At 40.8% G+C, this 20,947-nt stretch overlaps 2 protein-coding genes across 3 annotated transcripts; both read right to left on the bottom strand.

Moving 5' to 3' along the window:
* Window positions 1-72: 72 nt before the first annotated feature.
* LOC115693191 (ribosomal RNA small subunit methyltransferase, mitochondrial) lies at window positions 73-1,845 on the bottom strand. Of its 2 annotated transcripts, none has more exons than XM_030620173.2 (2): window positions 1,370-1,845; window positions 73-980 (listed from the first exon to the last, which is right to left on the bottom strand). In XM_030620173.2, exons 1-2 carry the CDS (start codon window positions 1,778-1,780, stop codon window positions 222-224), a joined length of 1,170 nt encoding a protein of 389 aa, XP_030476033.1. In that variant the 5' UTR covers window positions 1,781-1,845; the 3' UTR covers window positions 73-221. The 2 variants fall into 2 exon arrangements, with proteins under 2 accessions (XP_030476033.1, XP_056176282.1); XM_056320307.1 differs by having other exon boundaries at window positions 1,159-1,513.
* Window positions 1,846-15,646: 13,801 nt separating this feature from the next.
* LOC115693186 (thioredoxin H-type-like) lies at window positions 15,647-18,027 on the bottom strand. Its single transcript, XM_030620167.2, has 3 exons — window positions 17,799-18,027; window positions 16,040-16,162; window positions 15,647-15,939 (listed from the first exon to the last, which is right to left on the bottom strand). Exons 1-3 carry the CDS (start codon window positions 17,886-17,888, stop codon window positions 15,796-15,798), a joined length of 357 nt encoding a protein of 118 aa, XP_030476027.1. The 5' UTR covers window positions 17,889-18,027; the 3' UTR covers window positions 15,647-15,795.
* Between the last annotated feature and the right edge of the window lie 2,920 nt (window positions 18,028-20,947).

Below are 20,947 nucleotides of genomic sequence, written 5' to 3'. Positions count from 1 at the left end.
TATTGGAATGAGTTTCTCCCATTTTCAGAGAAGTAGTATTGCGAGTCCAGTAACTAAAGTCATTCCACAGGATAGTTTCTAACAGCAGATGTTGCATCAATTTTAAAACAAACACATTTGGTTCTTCTACAAGGTAACAAACAGTGAGTCATATAAAAATTGCAACTTTTAAACCTTTTACTTGCACCTCGACACTGATACACTGATGGGATGGTGTCCTGCTATACATCAGCTAGTAAGGTGTCCTGTCGTGACTTGACCTGATTACGAAAGTAAGCTCCGGCATGGTTAAGTACTGCCAGCAAATGTAACAGCTCATCATTGGACAACTTTGAAGGCCTCTTATCTTCAAAACCCTCGGCTCTCAAAACCCCGACAATCTTTTCCTTGAACAAGTTCATCTCCCCTTCAGGGACAGACGACGATAGAGACTCCTCTTCACTGTTTCCCTCCTCATCCATATCGCCGCCGTCAATAGAAACACCGCTAATCCCATCATTGTCATTGATGGTGACATCTTCTCTCAAACCAACCAATGTGGAGGTCTTTAAGATCTCCATTACCTTCCTCTTCTGCTTAAATGTGGCACCTAAAGTTTTATTCTTCTTGCCAAAGCAAGTCCTTGTGAAAGCCCACCACTCAGCAAGATTTACGTTAGGAAGTTCAGTTTTTGGATGGATTATGACCACGGACGAGTCGACTTTAGGAACAGGAAGAAAGTCTCTCTTGCTTACATCCATTGCAAACTCCACATCAGCGACCAGCTTCACATTCACAGCCAATCTGTTATACTCCGAGTCACCAGGATTTGCTAATAACCTCCTTGCAAACTCTTTCTGCAGGAGGAGAGTCGCGCTTCTAAACCGGATTTTCCCATACACCAATTTAATTACAAGTGGTGACGATATCTGATATGGAATATTTGCAACTACAATATCAAACGGCGGAAACTGTGTCTTCAGCGCATCTTTCTGTATCACCTGCATACACCATCACAAGTCTATGTCACCTAGGCCATCTCAAAAAAGAAGAAAAAAATATCTGTAGCATAGTGCCCCGGTACTTAAGCGAAAATACACGGTCGCCCCCTTTCTTTCAAAACACTTTGTTATGCTCCGTATTTTTTACAAGTTAGCAGAGTCGATACGTTATGCTTACCAGAGTTATGAGCCATCTTGTTAGCCATCTAGACTGACTATATCTACTTTCAAAGTATGAACTTTCCCTTTTTCTTTTCTTTCTTTTATAAGCAGTGCGAGTGTTTAATTCATACAGACCCGGAAAGAGTCTTGGCGTAGTTTGCCGTTTCAGAGGCTGAAAAGCTTCTGTGAGGCATTTCATCGAACACATCACATACTAAAGCACGTACAGTGAGCTGATCTTCGAACCCGCAGTCCGCCACGCGCTTCCGGAGTACATCCACCATCCTGCCGTCGATCTCCACCGCCACGACCTTGCGGGAGGCCTCCAGGAGCTTCAGCGTGAGATTCCCAGTCCCGGGTCCGATCTCCAAGACGGTGTCGCCGGGCTTCGGGTCGGCCCTCCGGACGATCGAATCAAGAACTCGCGGGTTGGTGAGGATGTGCTGGCCCTTGCTCTTATGAAGCCGAAACTCGGGTCCTCGAGATTCTCGACCGCCCTTCTCGGAAGCCCGACGGCCATCGTCCCCATTGGCGCGAGCGTGTACGCATTTGGCTTGGAGAAGTAGTCGAGCTCGATCGCGTTCCCCGAGGAGTCGTCGATTCAGATCGGCACGAATCGACCGGCACCTGCGAAACATGAAGAGTGCAGTCTCTGCTTCGAGCGCTCGGATGGGTCAGTGCCGGTGGCGTCGGCGAGGAGCGGGGGATATCATGCGGAGTCCGCGGTTCTTGCTTGGTCTGAACATAGGCATCATCAAATCGCTGTTTTGGCGCCGAATTCAGGGAAACGTTGTGAATGGAAGCGTGCTATGCTACTGTTTAAGCCTTCGAGCCTTCAAAAAGCCAAAGACATTGAAATGGCTCGATTTTCCTTTGTCCGAGGTTGACTGGAAAGTGTGTCCGTGTGAACATGAGCCGCAAAAATTGAAGATTGGCAGAAAGAATCTGGCCGTCAAATCAAAACATCTTGACTTGTAGTTTTTGCTAAAAAAAAACATCTTTACTTATTATTGGTAAGGATAAGGACACTAAAACTGTTATAACTTTCATACGGCGCTCACTTGACTGTCATAACTTTTTTTTCGCTCATTTGAGTGCCACGTCGGAGTAAAATAGATCATTTGAGTACCACTTCTTGCAAAAAATAGATCATTTAAGTGCCACTTCCAGCAAATCGTCCTACGTGGATTTTTTACTTAATTTTACAATTTGACGTGGAATTTTTAAAAATAAATGGAAATCTTACATAGAAATTTTAGTCCGAGAGAAACGACGTCGTTTCCTAAATTGTGTACAAATCTCTCCCTCCAACAGAAACGACATCGTTTCTGGGCGTGTAATAGCCTGAAAACGACAACGTCGCATGTAAGTGCCAAATTAGGGCTTCTCACACGCACGTCATCTTCTTCCTATTCGTGCACGTTGTCTTCCATCCTTCTCTCGATTTCTCTGAGATAATCGCAAATTAGAGCTTCAACTCTGTTCAATTCCTCAACACTTCGTCTATTCTAAAGCAAATCGAGCTCTCACTGCCACTCTCTCTATACGCCCAAAGTCCCAAATCGCAGCTCTCACTGGCACTCTCTGTAATGGCAAATTAGGGTTTCGATTTTTCTCCCATTCGATCTTTGTTTTTGCTACTCACTGGACAGAGACTAAAAAGGCAACGGACTGGAGGGAAAAGTTAGGGCTTGTCACGTGACGAATCTTGGTCGATAGAGAGTAAAGGTTAGTGATTTGTTATTTTGTATTGACCGACTGACTGACAAAGTGAGCAAATGCTTATTCAATTTCGTATTGTTGACGAAGTGTAAAAACATGGGAAAATGCGATAACTTTGTTGATTTGGGTTTGGTGCCATAGTGTAAATGTGAGTGCTTTAATTTATTCGCTGTTATACTTTGTCGATTTGTGTTCACTGACCTACACCCCTGATTGTTTATTGTGATTGTTGGGACCATTGTTGAAGTTACCTGTTTGTGTTGTGGTCTCCTATCACCAAAAAAAAATTTTTGTGTGGGGTGCAGTGTTTTTTTTGTGGTTGTGAGGACTAAATGCTGAAGTTATCTGTTTGTGTTGCGGTCCTTATTATAGAAATAACTTTTTTTTGTATGGGGTGCAGTGTTTTTATTGTGGTTGTGGGGACTGATTACTGAAATTGTCTGTTTGTGTTGTGGTTCCCTATTACAGAAATAACTTTTTTTATGGGGTGCAATGTTAACATGGGCGATACTGATGCACCCATTAAAGTTTGGTACGGTGGGAGATTTGTAATTAGGGAAGAGTGGGAATACTTTGGTGGAAAGGTTGTTGTTATCCTTGTCAGTCTTAGTAAGCTATTATATAAAGACTTTAAGAAAGATATAGAGGATCAGTTGCAATGCAAAATAGGAAAATTACATTATCAAATACCTGGTAAGAGTCTTAAGAATGGCTTGAGATATCTACATGATGATAGTGGTGTGAGGGATCTTGTTCATCATTATCTTCATGGTAGTGATGTTTATGTGTATGCTGAATATCATGGCGATGAAGATGAGCAAGCAGTGTTAGAAGCTGGTGCTGAAACCCAAGCCAGTGATAGAGTTGTTTTAGAAGGAGATGTGAAAGCAGAGGAGATCGAGGCTTCTCATATAAATATGCCGTGTTAGATTTATTTGACCAACTTGAGAATACTGGTGGCTTATCTGATGGTGAAGACACATTGCTCGAAGAATCAACTAAAATAAGCATGGGCTCTTGGGAAATTGCAATGTTGAGTGACGAAGATGAGGAAACATTAGTGCATACCATTTGCACAAGTGATGTTGATGATGAGGACATTGCACAAGCAAGGGAAGAAGTGAGGGCATTTCAGCAAAGGAGAAAAGTATCATTTGGGGTGGTAAATGAGGGCATTTCATTCAACAGGGACGAAGGAGCTCATGCGGCTGATGGTAATGATATGATAATGAGGAAAATGGGCATGATGGCGGCAATAGCTCGGAGCATGATGATGATGAAGATGGTGCAGTGCAGCATAGAAGGAGAAGTCAGTATCCTTCTTATGATTCAACAGGTACATCTCCTACCTTTTGCGTATCGATGAATTTTGATGATGCCAAGCATTTTAGAGATGCTATTATCAAATACTCCATCACTCAACAGAGAAATGTTAAATTCACTAGAAATATCAAGAATTTTATTAGAGCGAAGTGTGCACAAGACAATTATCCATGGAAAATATACGGTCCATGTACGGTGTATTAAGTAAGAAGAGTGGTTCATTCCAAATCCGGTCACTCCAGGAGGAGCATAACTGCAATATTGTAAAAGAGTGACTAGTGTGTAGTTGGCCAAACACTTCTTCAACACCATCAAGACAATGCCAGAAATTAAGACTCCTCAGTTGAAACAGCTAGTGAAAGAGCAGTTAAGTGTTAATGTGTCCAAAAATCAGTGCAAAAGGGCTAAGTATAAGGTGATGAGTACATTGCTAGATACCTACAAGGAAGAATATGCATATATTTGGAACTATGTTAGGGAATGTAGACTTCAGAATCCACATAGTAGAATTCATGTAGAAGTTGTGGAGAAGCTCTCGCCTGATCATGGGACACAGTTTCGTAGGATGTATATATGATTTGATGCATGTAAAACTGGATTCTTAGTTGGCTATAGAAAAGTGATAGGGTTAGATGGGTGCTTTCTGAAAGGATTATGCAAGAGAGAGTTATTGGCTACGGTTGGGAGAAATGGAAATAACCAAATGTTTCCAATTACTTGGGCTGTGGTGAAGGTTGAGAACAAGGAAAATTGGTCATGGTTTCTGAAAAATTTAATGGCTGATCTTGAAATAACTTATGGAAGAGGTTGAGCACTCATGAGCAACCAACAAAAGGTAATGTCATTGAATTATTAGCTTTCTAATATAATTCATGTAGCTTACAAATGTTTGCTGGTTTTGCAGGGACTTGTTCCAGCGATAGCTGAGTTGATGCAATTCGCTGAGCATAGAATGTGTGCTCGCCGCATATATGCCAATTGGGCAAAGAAGTACAGAGGTAATCAATTGCAGAGGCAATTTTGGCTTAATGCAAAGAGCACAAATATGGCAGATTCCAGAATTCACAAAGAAGCTCTAAATGCCTTGTCAACTGAAGCTTGTGAAGCATTGTTCCAAACCGAAGCAAAGCATTGGTGTATAGCCTTCTTCAGTGAAGAATTCAAGTGCGATACCGTTGACAACAACCTTTGCGAGGCTTTCAACGGCAGGATTATAGGAGCCAGGTGCAAATCAATTATCAGTATGTTTGAAAACATCAGAGTTATGGTTATGACAAGGCTGCAAAGACAGAGAGATGAATGTTCAAAGTGGCCTAGACAATGTGGGCCTAGGATTATAAAAAAAATGGATGACAACATTGCTACTAGTAGGTTCTGTCATTTAATTTGAAATGGGGACGATGGATACGAGATCATGAATAACGGTGACAAGTATGTTGTCTATTTGGATAGAAAAAAGTGTTCCTGTCGAACATAGCAATTGGCTGGAATACCTTGTTCACATGCCATTTGCGCAATCCAGAGGATTATATAGAGGACTGTTACAAGAAAAGCAAGCATCTTGCTGCATACCAATTCATGATGCAGCCTTTGAGAAGTTGTAAGTTTTGGGACAAAACAAACCATCAACCCCCAAAACCTCTACCACTGAAGAAGCAAGTTGGCAGGCTTAAAAAGAAAAGGAGAATGGAGGAAATTAAGACTACTAGTAACAGAATGAGCAGGGATGGTGGAATTATTCGATGCTCACATTGTCATAGGGAAGGGCACAACAAGACTGGTTGTCCAACTAAGAAGCAGCAACAACAACAGCAGAAGATAACACAGGCCAATGATGCATGGGCATGTCAGGGTAACTCAGAAAGCAATGATGCAGGACCAACTACAATGCCAACTCAGTCCAATAGTGTGCAACAGAGGAGTAAATTTCAAGTAAGCTGTTTGCCATTATATGTACTTCTTGGTGCATTAACTTCATTATATTATGTCATTTTGTAGGTTAGAAAAAGAGCAATTGAAGAGCTTTCTGAAAGTTTTGCACCCAGCATACACATGGTGCAATTGGGAAAAGGTTTAGGGAATATGGCTATGGGTTGTTTACAGACATGAATACTAGCATGACGGTTTTGAATGTCAGTTTTTTAGGCGTTATGCATTTGATGTTTGTCATTTGATTGATATGGTAATTAATCAAGTTTTTTATATGTTGTAGCCCGGGAGAAGTTCCGAGGTGTTGATATCTCAAGGAGGACCAAGTCAAGAATCGGTTGCATCTTCAAGAAGAAGCCAAGGGCAAACACTGATAAACCAAGCAATGGTAACTCGAGCATAATCGAAGAAGCAGCAACCAATGGCAGCTCCAAAACAGAGGGTAAAGAGGGCAGCTCGAAAACAAGCACCTAAAAAAACCCAAACATCAGCTCCATCTCAATTGAATGATTCTGAAAATGTCAATATACATCAATCTCAACCTACTGCCACAGTGCCAAGACTAATCACTGAAAGTTTAATAGGAGGCAACACCAAAACACATGAAGCTCCAAAGAAAAGAATGGATCCTCCAAAAGATAAGACAGTGGGAAAAAGAACACGAGTGAAGGATGTGCCTAGAGTTCTAGTTCGGAAGAGGGCAAGAATCATGAATAATTTCAAGAGTCTATCGAAGAAAAAAGGAAGTGACCAGGTTGTTGAGTTTGACTGATGGGAGGAGACCGTCTGTTTATGTTTATTGTTAGGTGTCAATGTCTGTTTAGGATTTTGTTATTACGCATTTGAGATTATTGCTGCATTTTGGTCGGTAATGTGTTTAACAGCAATGTTGTTAGGTGTTTAATTATCTATTGCTGCATTTTGGCTGGAGATGTGCTTGGCAGCAATGTTGTTGTTTCGGTATTGAATGTAAGAACATTGATGTTGATGTAAAAGAACATGATTTTCCTGGTGCAATGATTACGTTTTTATGTTTGGTATAAATGCGATACTATTTGGTGTTAACCCATGCCAAGGCTAATGGCATTTGTGGAATAATACTTCTTTTGTACGCTGTTACAGAATAGCAAAAATGGGGGGAAGAATAGCAGAAGTGCCAAAAGTTGTGTACGGAGCTCACTTTGATGCCAAAAGTTCCATTTGGATCACTTAAGTGCCAAATCGGAGGAAAAATGATCACTTTGGTGCCAACGGCGAGAGATTCCGGCCAAATTAATATGTGGCATTTATATTAAAGAAAAATAAGTTGACGTGGCAAATATTTTAAATCGTAGTCCACGTGGAATGGCATAAACGACGTCGTTTTCCATCCTCCACAAGAAACGACGTCGCTTCATTTTCCTATGTGGACTGCGTTTAAAAAACGACGTCGCTGAAGAAGGGGGACTAAATTTAGGGCTCGGATCTTGAGTTCTCACGTCACTCCCTCGCTCGCTATAGCTCCCTCGATCGCCTTCCGTCGCTCCCCCGCTGTCGCTTGGCCGTCGTTGTAGCTGCGCCATTGTTTGCTGGCCCACCGTCGCTCACCCGCCGTCGGTCGGTCGTCGTCGTAGCTACGCCATTGTTTGCTGGCCCACCGTCGCTTAGCCGCTTCACTCAGGTTTGTCATGTTCTCGCCGTGGGTCAATTGGGTGGAGAATTTAGGGTTCCGACAGGCAAATTGGGACACGGAGGGCAAAATAAGGGCTCGGCTTGGACTGCTTTTATGGGGAGGGAAAAATGGTGGGGACCTCACTTTTGTTTATTCACTTTTGTGGAGAGGGCAAAATTGTGGGGACTGAATATGACTGAATTGAAAAATAGGGCGTAGAGGGGAAAATGAGGGTTCAGCGTAAAGGGAAACTGGTTGGAGTGCTGGGGACAGTGGTGGGGACTCGACTTTATTTAGTTAGTTAGTGTTTCTGTGGGGACCGAATGGGGTCGAATTGAAAAATAGGTGTTGGGGACCTCACGTTGTTTAATCAATTGAATAAATCGGCTTCCTTTGTTTCTTTCGATAATTGTTTAATCAATTAAATGTAAAGTTGTTGATGATTCTGCTATGTGGTCCCAATGAATGACTTTTTATTTTTATTCTTTAGGTGCAGCATCGAAATGGAAGGGAATCATGTCGGCGTCATTGTTTGCTATGGTGGAGAGTTTGTTATTGGCACTGATGACTGGGAATATTGTGGTGGGAATGAATGTACTATTTACGTCAATGTTGGGAAGCCATCATATATTGATTTTGTGAGAGATTTGATGTATTTTTGTCGATGCAAAGTGCAAAAATTGCACTATTGTGTTCCTGGGAAGGAATTGAAGGATGGTTTGAGATTTTTTAGTGACGATAATGGTATTAAGAATATTATTTACTATTATCTTCACGGCGATGAAGCTAAGGTCTATGTTGAATATGATAGTGATGATGCGGCTGATGAGGATGATGGAAATGATGATCATATTCAAGCGAGTAATCAGGTTGGGGATGAGTCTACGTTAGATGGAGGGCAACATGAGAGCCAAGTGAGGGAGGAGAGGGAGACAGATTTTGATAGAAATGTGGGTGAAGTCTCAGTTGAAGATGTGGCTGATGAAGACTTAGTTGGATTAGAATGGGAAGTTGCTCAATATAGTGTGTCAGAAGATGAAGCTTTACTAATTGTCAATTTCCTAAGTGATGAAGACGATGATGAACTCCAACAGTCAAGACAAAACCAAAGGGAATTTTTCAGAAAAAAAACTCCCAGCTTTAGGAGAAAGGCTTGAGTTGGATGGAGTTCCAACTGGAGGTAATGGAAGTGAAGATACAGAAAGTTGTAGCAATGAAACTGCTGGTTCGGAGAATGATAATGAAGAACCTGTTCGTCGAAGGAAAAGTAAGTACCCTTGCTATGATCCAAATGTCGATAAACTTGTTTTGTGTGTCGGCATGAAATTTGATGATGCAAAACAATTAAAAGAAGCTATTGTGGAGAGTTCTATTGTTGAACAGAGGAGCGTAGAATTCATTAGAAATATGAAGGAATTTGTGAGAGCTAAGTGTTCACAACCCAATTGTCCTTGGAAGCTGTACGGCGCTGTGAGTAGGAAGGGGTCATTCCAGATTAGGTCCTTCCAAGAGGAACATACTTGTTCAATTCATTTTGATAACAAAAGGGTAACAAGTGTGTGGTTGTCGAAACATTTTTTCAATACAATCAAAGCAATACCCGATATCAAATGCCATCAGTTTAAGCAGTTAGTGAAGGAGCAGGTAGGAGTTAATGTGTCGAGAAATCAGTGCAAGAGAGCTAAGCAGAGGGTGATGCAAATTTTGATGGGTCGGTACAAGGAAGAATATGCACAAGTATGGGATTATGCCCGCGAATGCGTGGTTCAAAACCCATCTAGTAGGGTATATGCTGAGGTTGTAGAGAGGCCACTGCCTGATTGTGGGCCTAGGTTTGATAGATTTTATGTTTGTTTTGATGCATGCAAACGGGGCTTTTTGGCTGGTTGTAGAAGAGTTGTAGGATTGGATGGATGTTTCCTTAAGGGTTTATGCAAGGGGGAGTTGTTGGCTGCTGTGGGAAGAGATGCCAACAATCAAATGTTTCCGATAGCTTGGGCAGTTGTCAAGATTGAGAACAAGGATACTTGGTCCTGGTTCCTCAAGAATTTAATGGTTGACCTTGACATAAACGATAGGGGAGGATGGACATTCATGAGCGACCAACAGAAGGTAATACCATTGTTAATTAATTCCCTTTTAATATTAATTACTTGAGTATTTTCTGACTTATATTTGTTGATTTGAATTTTTGTAGGGACTTGTTCCTGCATTGGCTGAGTTGATGCCATATGCTGAGCATAGAATGTGCGCGAGGCACATATATGCAAATTGAGCAAAGAACTACAAAGGAGATATGCTGCAGAAGCAGTTTTGGCAGATAGCGAAAAGTACCAACATGGCTGACTTCAGATTAGCCAAACAGGGGTTGTTACAGCTGGCAAAGGAAGGCTTTGATGCACTATTCCATACAGAAGCTAAGCACTGGTGTCGGGCCTTCTTCAGCGAAGAATTTAAATGTTATATAATTGACAACAACCTCAGTGAAGCTTTCAATGGCAGAATTTTAGAGGCCAGGTGCAAGCCAATCATCAACATGCTTGATGATATTCGCGTTATGGTCATGACCGGACTGCACATGCAAAGAGATGAGGCTACCAAGTGGAGCAGAGAATGCGGTCCTAGAATTGTAAAGAAATTGGATGCGAACGTTGCTGCTAGTAGGTTCTGCCATCCGGTTTGGAATGGAGAAAATGGATATGAGATCATTCACAATAATGATAAGTATGTGGTCAACCTAGATAGAAGAAAGTGTTCATGCTGAGCATGGGAACTAAGTAGAATTCCTTGTCCCCATGCTATTTGTGCCATTTTGATGAAGCAAGAAAGGCCAGAGGATTACCTACATGATTGGTACAAAAAAAGCTCATACCTTAATTCGTACCAATTCATGATGCAGCCTATCCGAAGTAGCAAATTTTGGGAGCCAACAAATCGTGAAGGCCCTCTACCTTTGCCACTAAAGAAGCAAATAGGAAGGCCAAAGAAAAAACGAAGAATACAGGAGGGAGAGGCATCAAGTCAGAGGATGAGTAGGACCGGGGTGAAGATGAAATGCTCTTATTGCCACAAGGAAGGGCATAATAAGAAAGGTTGTCAGTTGAAAAGGCAACGTGAACAAGAAGTTGTTGCAAGAGCTGATCGTGGGCCAGGAACAACACCTACTGAAGAGGTTGCTGTTGGGCCTACTGAAGGGCCAACAAAAGGCCATGTTCTAGGCCCAAGTGCAGGGACAAGTATAGGCAGGACAGCAACAATAATAACTGAGTCCACTGTTAAACAAACGAGGAAAAAATATCCAGTAAGCTATACATTGCTGTGCTTGTCTTTTATGGGTTGAGTTTAATTTTGTTATGTGTTTCTCAGGTAAGAAGACGACCAACTGCACAAGTTGCACAAGGACAGGGAGCCCCACAGGTTGCTCCCCCACAAGTTGCACAAATTACTTCCCCACAAGTTGCTCAAAATGATGCACCACAGCGAACAAGAGGCGTTCTTGAAAAAAGAATAAGGCAATATGGTTATGGGATTTACACAGATGAACGTACTGGAATGACTATTTTCAATGTAAGATCTATAGGACTCATGTATTTAATTTAGAGTATTTCAATTCATTTGGTTAACAATATAATTATGTTCTTGTAGCCTGGAAGAAGTTCGGAGGTGCTTATCTTTCAAGGTGGGCCAACTTAAGAGTTAAGGGCGCAGCTAAAGAAGAGCACAAAGAAGAAGAAGAAGACAGCGAGTACAGCTTTAAAATAGCCACTAACAAATAAAGTTGCACCAGTTCCATCTCAACCAACAGAACCAGTGCTAGTTCCATCTCAACCGACTGATCATGGGACCAATGTTCCTACGGAGAGGTCCCCACACATGACACTTGCTACAAAAAAAAATGTTGATGCTAAGAAGAATGTGACAGAAATGCCAGTTAACGAACCTACGTGTCCAGTTCGAAAGAGTGCCCAAATTATGAATCAATTCAAAAGTGCAAAAGGAAAAGGAGCCGGGGGTATTGTGCATATTGACTAATGGGAGGGTGCTGGACATGGTATCTTCACTGATGGGGATTGTTGCCATTGTTTTTAGGTGTTCGCTTTGACATATTAGGTGGGAGGGGATCGTTGACTGATTAGGGGACTGATGTTTTTTATGGATATGTTTATTTTTGTAAAGAACCAATCAATGTCAATGGCAACAATGTTTTTGTTATTTTCTTGTCTTGCACCTTGTTATGAGGCTGATGTTGTTTTTGAAAGTGGTTGGTTGATTATTGTTGCTGGTTGAAGTTGTGGGTGCTAGATGTACGTGCTGGTTTAAGTTATGGGTGCTGCATCTTCCTGCACTAGCAAATACAAGTACTAGTGTAAGAACAAGATGCACTAGCACAGCACTAGTGCAATTGTGGCTATTGGTGCATCCTGTTACACCAACACAGCTCTCGGTGCAACTTTGGGTGCTAGTGCGTCTTCTTGCACCAACACTTGTATGAGCTGGTGCAAGAACAAGATGCACCAGCAACTCAACTGGTGCAACAACATGCACCACGACTGGTGCAAGCCAATGGAAACATAGTTGAAACTAACTTGTTCTTATTTTTAAACTCGTGCAACACGAGTGATCACTTTTTCATCGCGATTGACCCTAAAATGATCACTTTCAGAAAAACTTAGCACTGAAACGATCATTATTTACAACTTATGGCACTGAAATAGTCACTCGTGAATTGTTACCACCCCTTAATTTCTTCATGGTTTGCAGTAATGGTTGCAGCAAACCATTACATCTGATGCAAAAACCAAGCAAACCAATATATACAATACAGAACCAAGCAAAAAAAATTTGAAGTGCTCACAACCAATGAATTCCAACTCCAACCTTCCATTTCCACCATAGATTGGAACAAAACCTTTTGTTCCATGCAATTTGCAGCAAGCCAGTAACACAGTTTACTTACAAATGACCCAATACAAATAAATATTCCACATCTTCGATTATGGTAGACATACAAACTTCTTCTCATTGCTCACTTCAAATTTGAATATACTACACAAGAGAACAACAACACAATCAATGCTCGATAAAAGTTTCTTTCAATTTTCAGCCTTGAAACTTCCCTCTTCAAATGGTCGACTAAAGATGTTAAACCCTTCATTTGAGCTTGCATTGAGTCGACATCATCTAACTCGTCCATTAATGTAGGTGGAGGTTGATGTCATCCTTCAAGTAGCTGCAAGATCACTTCTGCGGCTCAACCGGAGAATTTGGCATCAATCCATTTGAAATATTTGCACTTTGAGCCTTTTCTATACCTGTCGCATCCATGGAATCTTCTCCCGAGATTTAACTGAGTCCAAGATGTTCTTCTCGGACTCGATAACCCACAAAAACAGTAACACTCACCATCTAATTCGCTTTTTTTAATCGAATGTGAGCCGCTGCTAAAGCTTTCGCCCTCCATCTGCAAGCGCGAGCTGATAATTGGGGATTTAAAGTTCTGATTTTCGCGGATTAGGTATCCCGAATGTGAGCCGCTGCTGAGCTTCCGCCCTCCATCTTTCAATTTGGGGATTAGGGTTCTTATTTTGGGGAGAAGAAGCTAAATAAAACGGCGCCGTGTAGGTATCGTGAATAAAACGGGGTCGTTTTATTGTTTGCACGCTGACTGTACTCTGCGGCGAGCCACGTCAGCTTCAAATACTAATAAAAAATTGCCACGTCAGATTTCCGATCAATCAGATCGGAGTTGGTACTTAAAAGATCGTTTTTCAAATTTTTTAGCACTTAAGTGATCCAAATGGAACTTTTGGCACCAAAGTGAGCTCCGTACACAACTTTTGGCACTTCTGCTATTCTTCCCCCGGCAAAAATGAGATAATCTTACTTAAGCTGTACAGGATGTGGTTAAGAAAAGTGAAACTAATAGCTTACTTACTAAACAAAATAAAGGAACCTAAGTGGTCACTTTTAAAAAGTTAAGGAACCTAAATTGTAACTTTAAAAAGTTAATGAACCAAAGTGTTCACTTAAAAAATTTTGTGGCACTCAAACGATCCTTCATAAAGTTATTTGGAACTTCTACTGTCCATCAACACCATATGCAGAAAAGCCAAAACCAACTATAGAATGCAGAACCATCTCTGCTCTTATTGCAAATTCTACGGCTTGCAACTCATTTATCCTTTATATAAACCAACAATAATGCACCATATAAAACCTTCCACCAGCCTGCTCGTAAATACAAACCTGGCCATTCAACATTCAACTCACATACACAAATTTGCCAAAAGTAACAACATTCCAGCATCAAAACATTTCCATAACTAAAATTCATTGCACCAAATACAACAACACATTTCACTGTTCTTCTACTATGGTAGACTCAGTAGCTTCTTCTCATTGATGAGGTTACATATGATCACAAACCAGACCAAACCCAACAACAACAAGACAAATAACACTCGATAAATATTTCTTCGAATTTTCATCCTTGAAACTTCCTTTTTCAAATGATTCACCAAAGTTTACAGACCCTTGATTTCTGCTTGCATTGAGTCTGCGTTGTCCAACTCATCTTTCAATATAGGCGGAGGTTCATCTCGTCCTTGAAGTAGCTCTAAGATCACCTCCATTGCTCGATTCGAAAATTTTGTGTCAACCCACCTGAAATATCCACAATTGAAGTCTTCTCTATATCTGGCGCAGCCATTGAACCTTCTCCTAGGATTGTTTTTCGTCCAAGCTGTTCTTGTTGGACTTCGCAGCCCACAATAGTATAATATTGACTTCTATCTTCGCTTTGTTCATAAACTTGTGAGCCGCTTCTCTTGCTTCTGCTCCCCATTGTGAATTTGATGAAATGATTTCCCCCAATTTGAAGAGAGTTTGCGAGTTCAAGGTTAGGGTTAGGGTTCCTCAAGATGAAAATTGGATTTTGCCCCAATTTGTTGAAGTAAGGCAAGGGTTCTTATAATTGGATGGGTGAACGACGTCGTTTGGCATGCAATTGCTAACTAGATGGGTGAACGACGTTGTTTAGCATGTCAAATGCTGACTTCAACTTGCCGGCGAGACACGTCGGCTGTTTTAATATTATTTTAATACCACGTCGGATTTTCCGGCGAGCCAAATCGCCGATGGCACTCAAGTGATCACTTTTTCAAATTTTTGGCACTCAAGTGAGCGAAAAAAAAAATTATAGCACTCAAGTGAGCGCCGTACGAAAGTTATGACACTCCTAGTGTCCTTATCCCGTTATTGGTAAGTTGGGAAGCAATATCTACCATTTTGAGATCCCAAAAGGACATTATTGTTGAATATATTGCGCGATACGACATGCTTTAGACCCAATTACAAAAATGTAACAAAAAGTTCGGACGCAACATCTACCATTTTATTGGCCCGTGTCTGAAATGTCGTGGAATGGATCAAATGGTCAATTCATGGACGTCACTTTTATCATTCTCGAATGAAATAGATCACTCGTTTATGGTACCGACACGATTAAATCGAACTTGGACGCGTTAAGCACATGCCGAAAGCTATTAGTCCTACCTCGGTACCTCGGTGATTGAAGCAGTGAGGACACTATAAAGAGATCATTCGAATGAATGTATAGACATTTATGCTGCGTAAGCAACCCTTGTAAGGATAGCAATTTCATTTCTTTTACGTGTTTGATAGGGATCTTTGGAAATGCACTTCGTAACATTTTAGTCTACTACAAGTTGGGTTTTCTTGCACTCAAATGGGACAAACTGCATGATGTCTAAGATATATAATGGGTCAAAACTACTAAACAACGGGGTCAAGTTAATACAGAGGGAGCATAGAAAGTTTCGAGTGAAGAAATGAAAATCACCAAACAGATTTTCAGAAATTACCATCAATTCGTCAAATTTATTCATCATGATTGTAAAGTTTCACGAAAATCACTTCATGCTGCGGACATAAGAGTATATTAACATAACATCTAGTGCTTATAGTATATCACGGCAAATTTCAGCTTGTTCCAAGACAAACTGCAAATTAAGCCAAAGCAGTAGCTGCATGCTTGGCAATGGTCTGCTGAAGATCATCTTTCTTTGCTCCGACCACCTTGTCCACAATCTTGCCCCCTTTCACGAACATGAAGGTTGGCATCGCCTCCACGGCCCATTCTTGAGCAACTTGCTGCCAAGACACGATAATTAGTCCGCAATTTACATGCACCGGGAGCATGTCGGAATTGGGAAAACAATCTTAGTGGAGTGGAAATAGAATTTTACTTTACCTTCAGCTCGTCCACATCGACCTTGAGGAAAAGGACGCTGGAGAATTTCTTGGCCAGCTCTGCCAGCAAAGGTGCAATAAAGCGACACGGTCCGCACCATGAAGCAGTGAAGTCCACAACCACCTACATCAATTAAAGCACCAATCATTATCCAACAGGACCAGAGCTTTAATGCAGCAAAAAGAAAGGACCAGAAGCAACAAAAGAAAGCAGACCCTCTTGGCCTCAAATTGCTTTTGACTTTTTGAAAGCTAGTCACCTGTCACAACATCCTCCAAATCACCTTTAGAGAACAGAATTGGAAGGATAGCCATATTCTGTGCAAGTGCAAGAACACCTGTGAGCCAGTATGACTTTGGCACAACATTCCATAACCTCAATGTCCAGGGAGGTTATTTAAAATCAAGCTGGATGACAGACCATTTGGTCATCCATGAATTGGCATATTGGAGAAATCTGAAGTTCAAAATATGCAGGTGGCAATGGCTTGGGACTTGGTTATGTTTTTGTCGAATGTCAAATGACCTTTTTTTCGGTATTTCTGTGGCATGACATGGCAAGGACTACTAGCAACCAACTGATCTGCTCCTAGAGACTAGAGAGGGAATTTGGCGTGACTAATCGAACATCAACGCGGATCGACTAAGAAAAGAAGCGTGCTCCCTCGTTCTTCCTACGAGTATACAGTGTATTTTTCCTGATAACAGCTTATCAGTTGCAAGCCACTTCCCATTGTAGTTTACCTCATCCAGACTCAAAAACATCCCACTGTGCCTTGACCGCTCCATTGAACAGTGATAACGCTTCTGGGTGACACTTATCATCATCGAATCTAACATAAAGATGAAAGCTTTTCAAATAACATGTTTCTTTTTTCCCACTGTGGACTTGGTCTTATCGTCGAAGATATCATTATTCACTTAGAAACAAAGTTATAAGAAAGAAGTATGTATCTATCAGAAGGGAATAACAGAGAAAACAGAAAGGACAACACAAGAACAGTCCAGCCTAAGGAGCGGTCCATCCAATGCCATTGCAATTTGCATAGAGCAAGACGACTTCTCATTGTGTGGACCATTCGAAACCGTCTAAATCTAAGGAGCAAGACGACCCCTTCTGTTAAGCTAAAACCAGTGCAGGACTCATGAAAGAAGCCACAATACAAAAAGTCAGCACCCTTTTGATGAAGCAAACCGCTCACAAGACAGTCCAAAAAGCAGTTCCCTTGTGACAATTACACATTGTCCAACCATGATCAACCTTGGAAAAAATCGGATAAATTGACCCATACGTAAACGACTTATCACGAATCTTCCACCTGAAGAAACTCAAATTTCAGTGCCTATTGACAAGATTGTAGTTTTTTCCATCTCTGCAGATAATCACACCGCTTATGGTAGAGAAATCAAACGTGTAATCTGCCAAACCAATCAGAGCAGACGCTCAAATCACTAAAAAAAAAAAAAATCTCATGGACTCGAAATCAATCGCCTGTTCATGTAAACATTGATCGACAAATCGAGTACGTCTAAATCAAAGTCAAAGCCTCATGTTTCGCGATGATCAACCAAGCCAGCCAAATAAAAAAAAAGAGACAAAAACCCGGAAACTCGCAACTTCAACAACCGGAAGAAAGAAAACGCATCCGAAGTGCAAAAAAAAACCCACCGTCAAACCCACATTCACCATCAAACGTCGAAGCAAGCATGAACGAAAGAGAAAGCAGACGAAAGGGAGGGACAAAAAAGAAAAAAAGTACCAGCTTGTCGGGCTCGTTGCCCTTCTGGATTTGCTCGGTCCAGGACCCGACGGTGTGGCAGCTGATCACCTGCGCCTCCTCCGACGCCATTCTCGTCTCCCCCCTCTTCGCTCTCGCGAAAAACACTCCTACACAAAGCCTCGCGAGACACCCGGAAATCTTGCTGTTTCGAAGACTTGTCCGAACGTGCAGCGCTCGCCTTTGCCTTCTTTCGGTTTCGGCGCGTCGTCCTCTTTTTTAAATAAGGAGAGGGAGGTCGCCGCTCGCGACGCGAAATTACGATTCAGCCACCCAAGGTCAAGGTCACTTAGGTGGTGGGGGGAAAAAGATTGGGAATGCGAAGGACCACGGGAGATTCCCATGCAACGATCGGGGAACGATCTCTAGCTTTAGCTAAGCTATAGGATATTAGCTGTAAAGGAACAAAAAGAAAGACAACTAGAAATCGATTTCCATTCGAACATATTTTCGACCGTTCTTTTACTTTCTTTTTCGTTTGGATGTATATGCTTAGGAGCCGTGGAATTTGAATTCTGTAGCGTCGGACTTTCGCGAGGCCGTGGTCGCCGGGGATTCGATGGTCCTGATTTAAAATCCAATCGGAAATTGATCGATGGCCAATCGAATCGTTAAGTCCGACTCGGAATTGAACGTAGGATGGGAGAATTCGTGTGCGATGGTTGCTCTTTTCCCTTATATATATATTTTTGGGCTCCCTTTGAAGAACAAATTCAAGATGACTTCTTCTCGTGGTTTGGTTTGATCCGTCTTCAACTTTGATCGAATCAAAGAAGTAGAAAGAACGAAGGAGAGAGAGCTGAGATTACATCATCAGTGCTGTGCGTCGCTTGGTCAAGTCACATCTTTTGAGAAGAGAAAAAAAGGAGGTCGAAATTCCAATTGATTTTGGTTTTGGTTTGGTAGCTTGATTCGTTAAATTTCTTCTTCTCATTTGTTAAATTCTTTTCATGTTTAGTTTATTTTGTATTGATTGGATTTTGTTTTCGGTACGCTAGATTTTCATATTGGAGGGGGAAAATTGCTTAGAAGTGAAGGTCGGGTCCGATTGGGTGCAGATCGAATCAAATCAAATATGGCTCACCAAAATTGTATTACATAAATTTTAGATCAATACGGATTATATGAGCCCATTCGGGTCGAATTTATTTTCGGTATCCCCAAATGCGATTGAACCCGCTGGTTTGGCAAATCTATAATATTTACGCAAATAAGAAAAAAAAGAAAGGAGCGGGAACGGATTATGATGCTTTGCCGCGTTGAGAAGTGGAATGCGCGTACGCATATAATCATGACGTCATTGCTCCATCCTGCCTCACGTCACATCTAATTAGACATAGGCAACTTTTGCTTATTTTGTGTCTGCGATTAAGATTTTTCAACGACTTTTCAAGGAATGTTCTGTAACTCTTTAGGAGTTACTGAAGATGGCCTCCCATGGACGGTGGCGATGGTTTTGTCTGATTTCAACAAAAGGAGAGTTTCCTTTTATTATCGAGAGAATATGGAAAATACATTTTGGCCCCACGTAAGGATTTTCGGCTGTAAAGCTAGGCTACGTTTGATAAGGAATAAAGCCGGAATAAAATATATGTATATCACCGTCCGAGATAGGATAGTGCCGGATATGAGTGCGATAAAGATAAATAGAATATGTTGTAAAGACTTTCTCTCTATATATACACTAATTCTTAAAGAACAATTAGATCCATATATGAATGTAGAACACCATAAGAAAAATAATAATAATAATACACACAGCGGAATTAAAGCGTACCTTTTTGAATCATTGTTATTCTCTAAGAAAAGAAATAGATCAACGATCTACTGGAATGCCGATCTTCCTCTCTTGCCTTTATTTCGATATAGCAGCTTTCAATGGGATAAAACGACTAATAGGTATAACCTACCCTTTTATAGGCTAGAGAGGGGACCTAGCAAACCCTAATCATTGGTGCGTTAACTGGGCCCCTCTCATCACGGGCTTCAGTTAAACACAATTGCCTACATTTTGCTGCTTAACTAGGCCTATTATTTATAGATGCCGAAACCCAATTCAATAAGATCACTAAAGGGTACAACACATATATTGAAATATCCATTAACCCGAGTATTTAAAATAGAAAATCAATTAATTAATGTAAGCCCATATTATAGGAAATTTCCAACATTCTCCCACTTGTGCTACATTAATTAACCCTTTTTTTTTAGAATGATTTTATTTCAAAAATGACACTCTCGGGTTAATAACTAAAAATTTGTTTTATGTGGCCACGATTTAAAATAATAATAATAATAATAATAATAATAATATTCCAATAATGGCATCTCAAAACCAACCCAATCCTTTATAACCTCAATATAGGACTATGGCGGTCAAAGTGTTAAGAAAATACCACAACACATGACCTTCCATAATCACATATAATAAGCATTATAATTTCATGGATCATAGGCCTAGTGGTGTAGTAAGAAATAGTGCCAACATGTGATCAAACATGCACTATTCCTTATCAGTCCTCAACGCAATTTCTCAACGACATGAAACTGCATCACCACAATTTCTAAACAATATGAAATTGCCTTAGTACAATTTCTAAACAACATAACATTGCACAACTATGTCACAATTCAACATGAGATCTCAAAATTAGTGACATCCAGTCATCTTTAAACTAAAATATGTTTAAAGATACTGTTTTATATTTCCATCTCTCAGTCGACATAGCAAAAATAATGATGAAAATCAAAAGTAAATGCTTTAATAAAGATCATAAAAAGCATTATCAGTTTGCATATAATCACAATATCCAGATAAACAAACTATGCAAAACTCCCACTAACAAAAGGAATGAAAAGAATCTAAAACACCCATATTGTTTACATGTTTTTTAAACAGAATGGGTTGTAAAGCTTTTGTTAGAGGATCAGCCAACATGGACTCAGTTCTAATATTCTCGATCACAACAGCTCCCTTTTTGACCAAGTCCTTAACAGTATAATATTTGATCTCCATGTGTTTAGACGCATTGCTGATTTTGTCATTCTTAGAATAAAACACGGTTGCGGTGTTGTCACAATAGATGACCATCGGTCTTGCAATAGAGTCCACAACCCGCAATTCTGAGATC

The sequence above is a fragment of the Syzygium oleosum genome, unplaced genomic scaffold, assembly GCF_021117445.2.
Source record: "Syzygium oleosum isolate NSW1041296 unplaced genomic scaffold, Sole_v2.1 Sole_v2.20, whole genome shotgun sequence".
Classification (NCBI taxonomy): domain Eukaryota; kingdom Viridiplantae; phylum Streptophyta; class Magnoliopsida; order Myrtales; family Myrtaceae; genus Syzygium; species Syzygium oleosum.
This window is presented reverse-complemented; position numbering and strand designations above follow the sequence as displayed.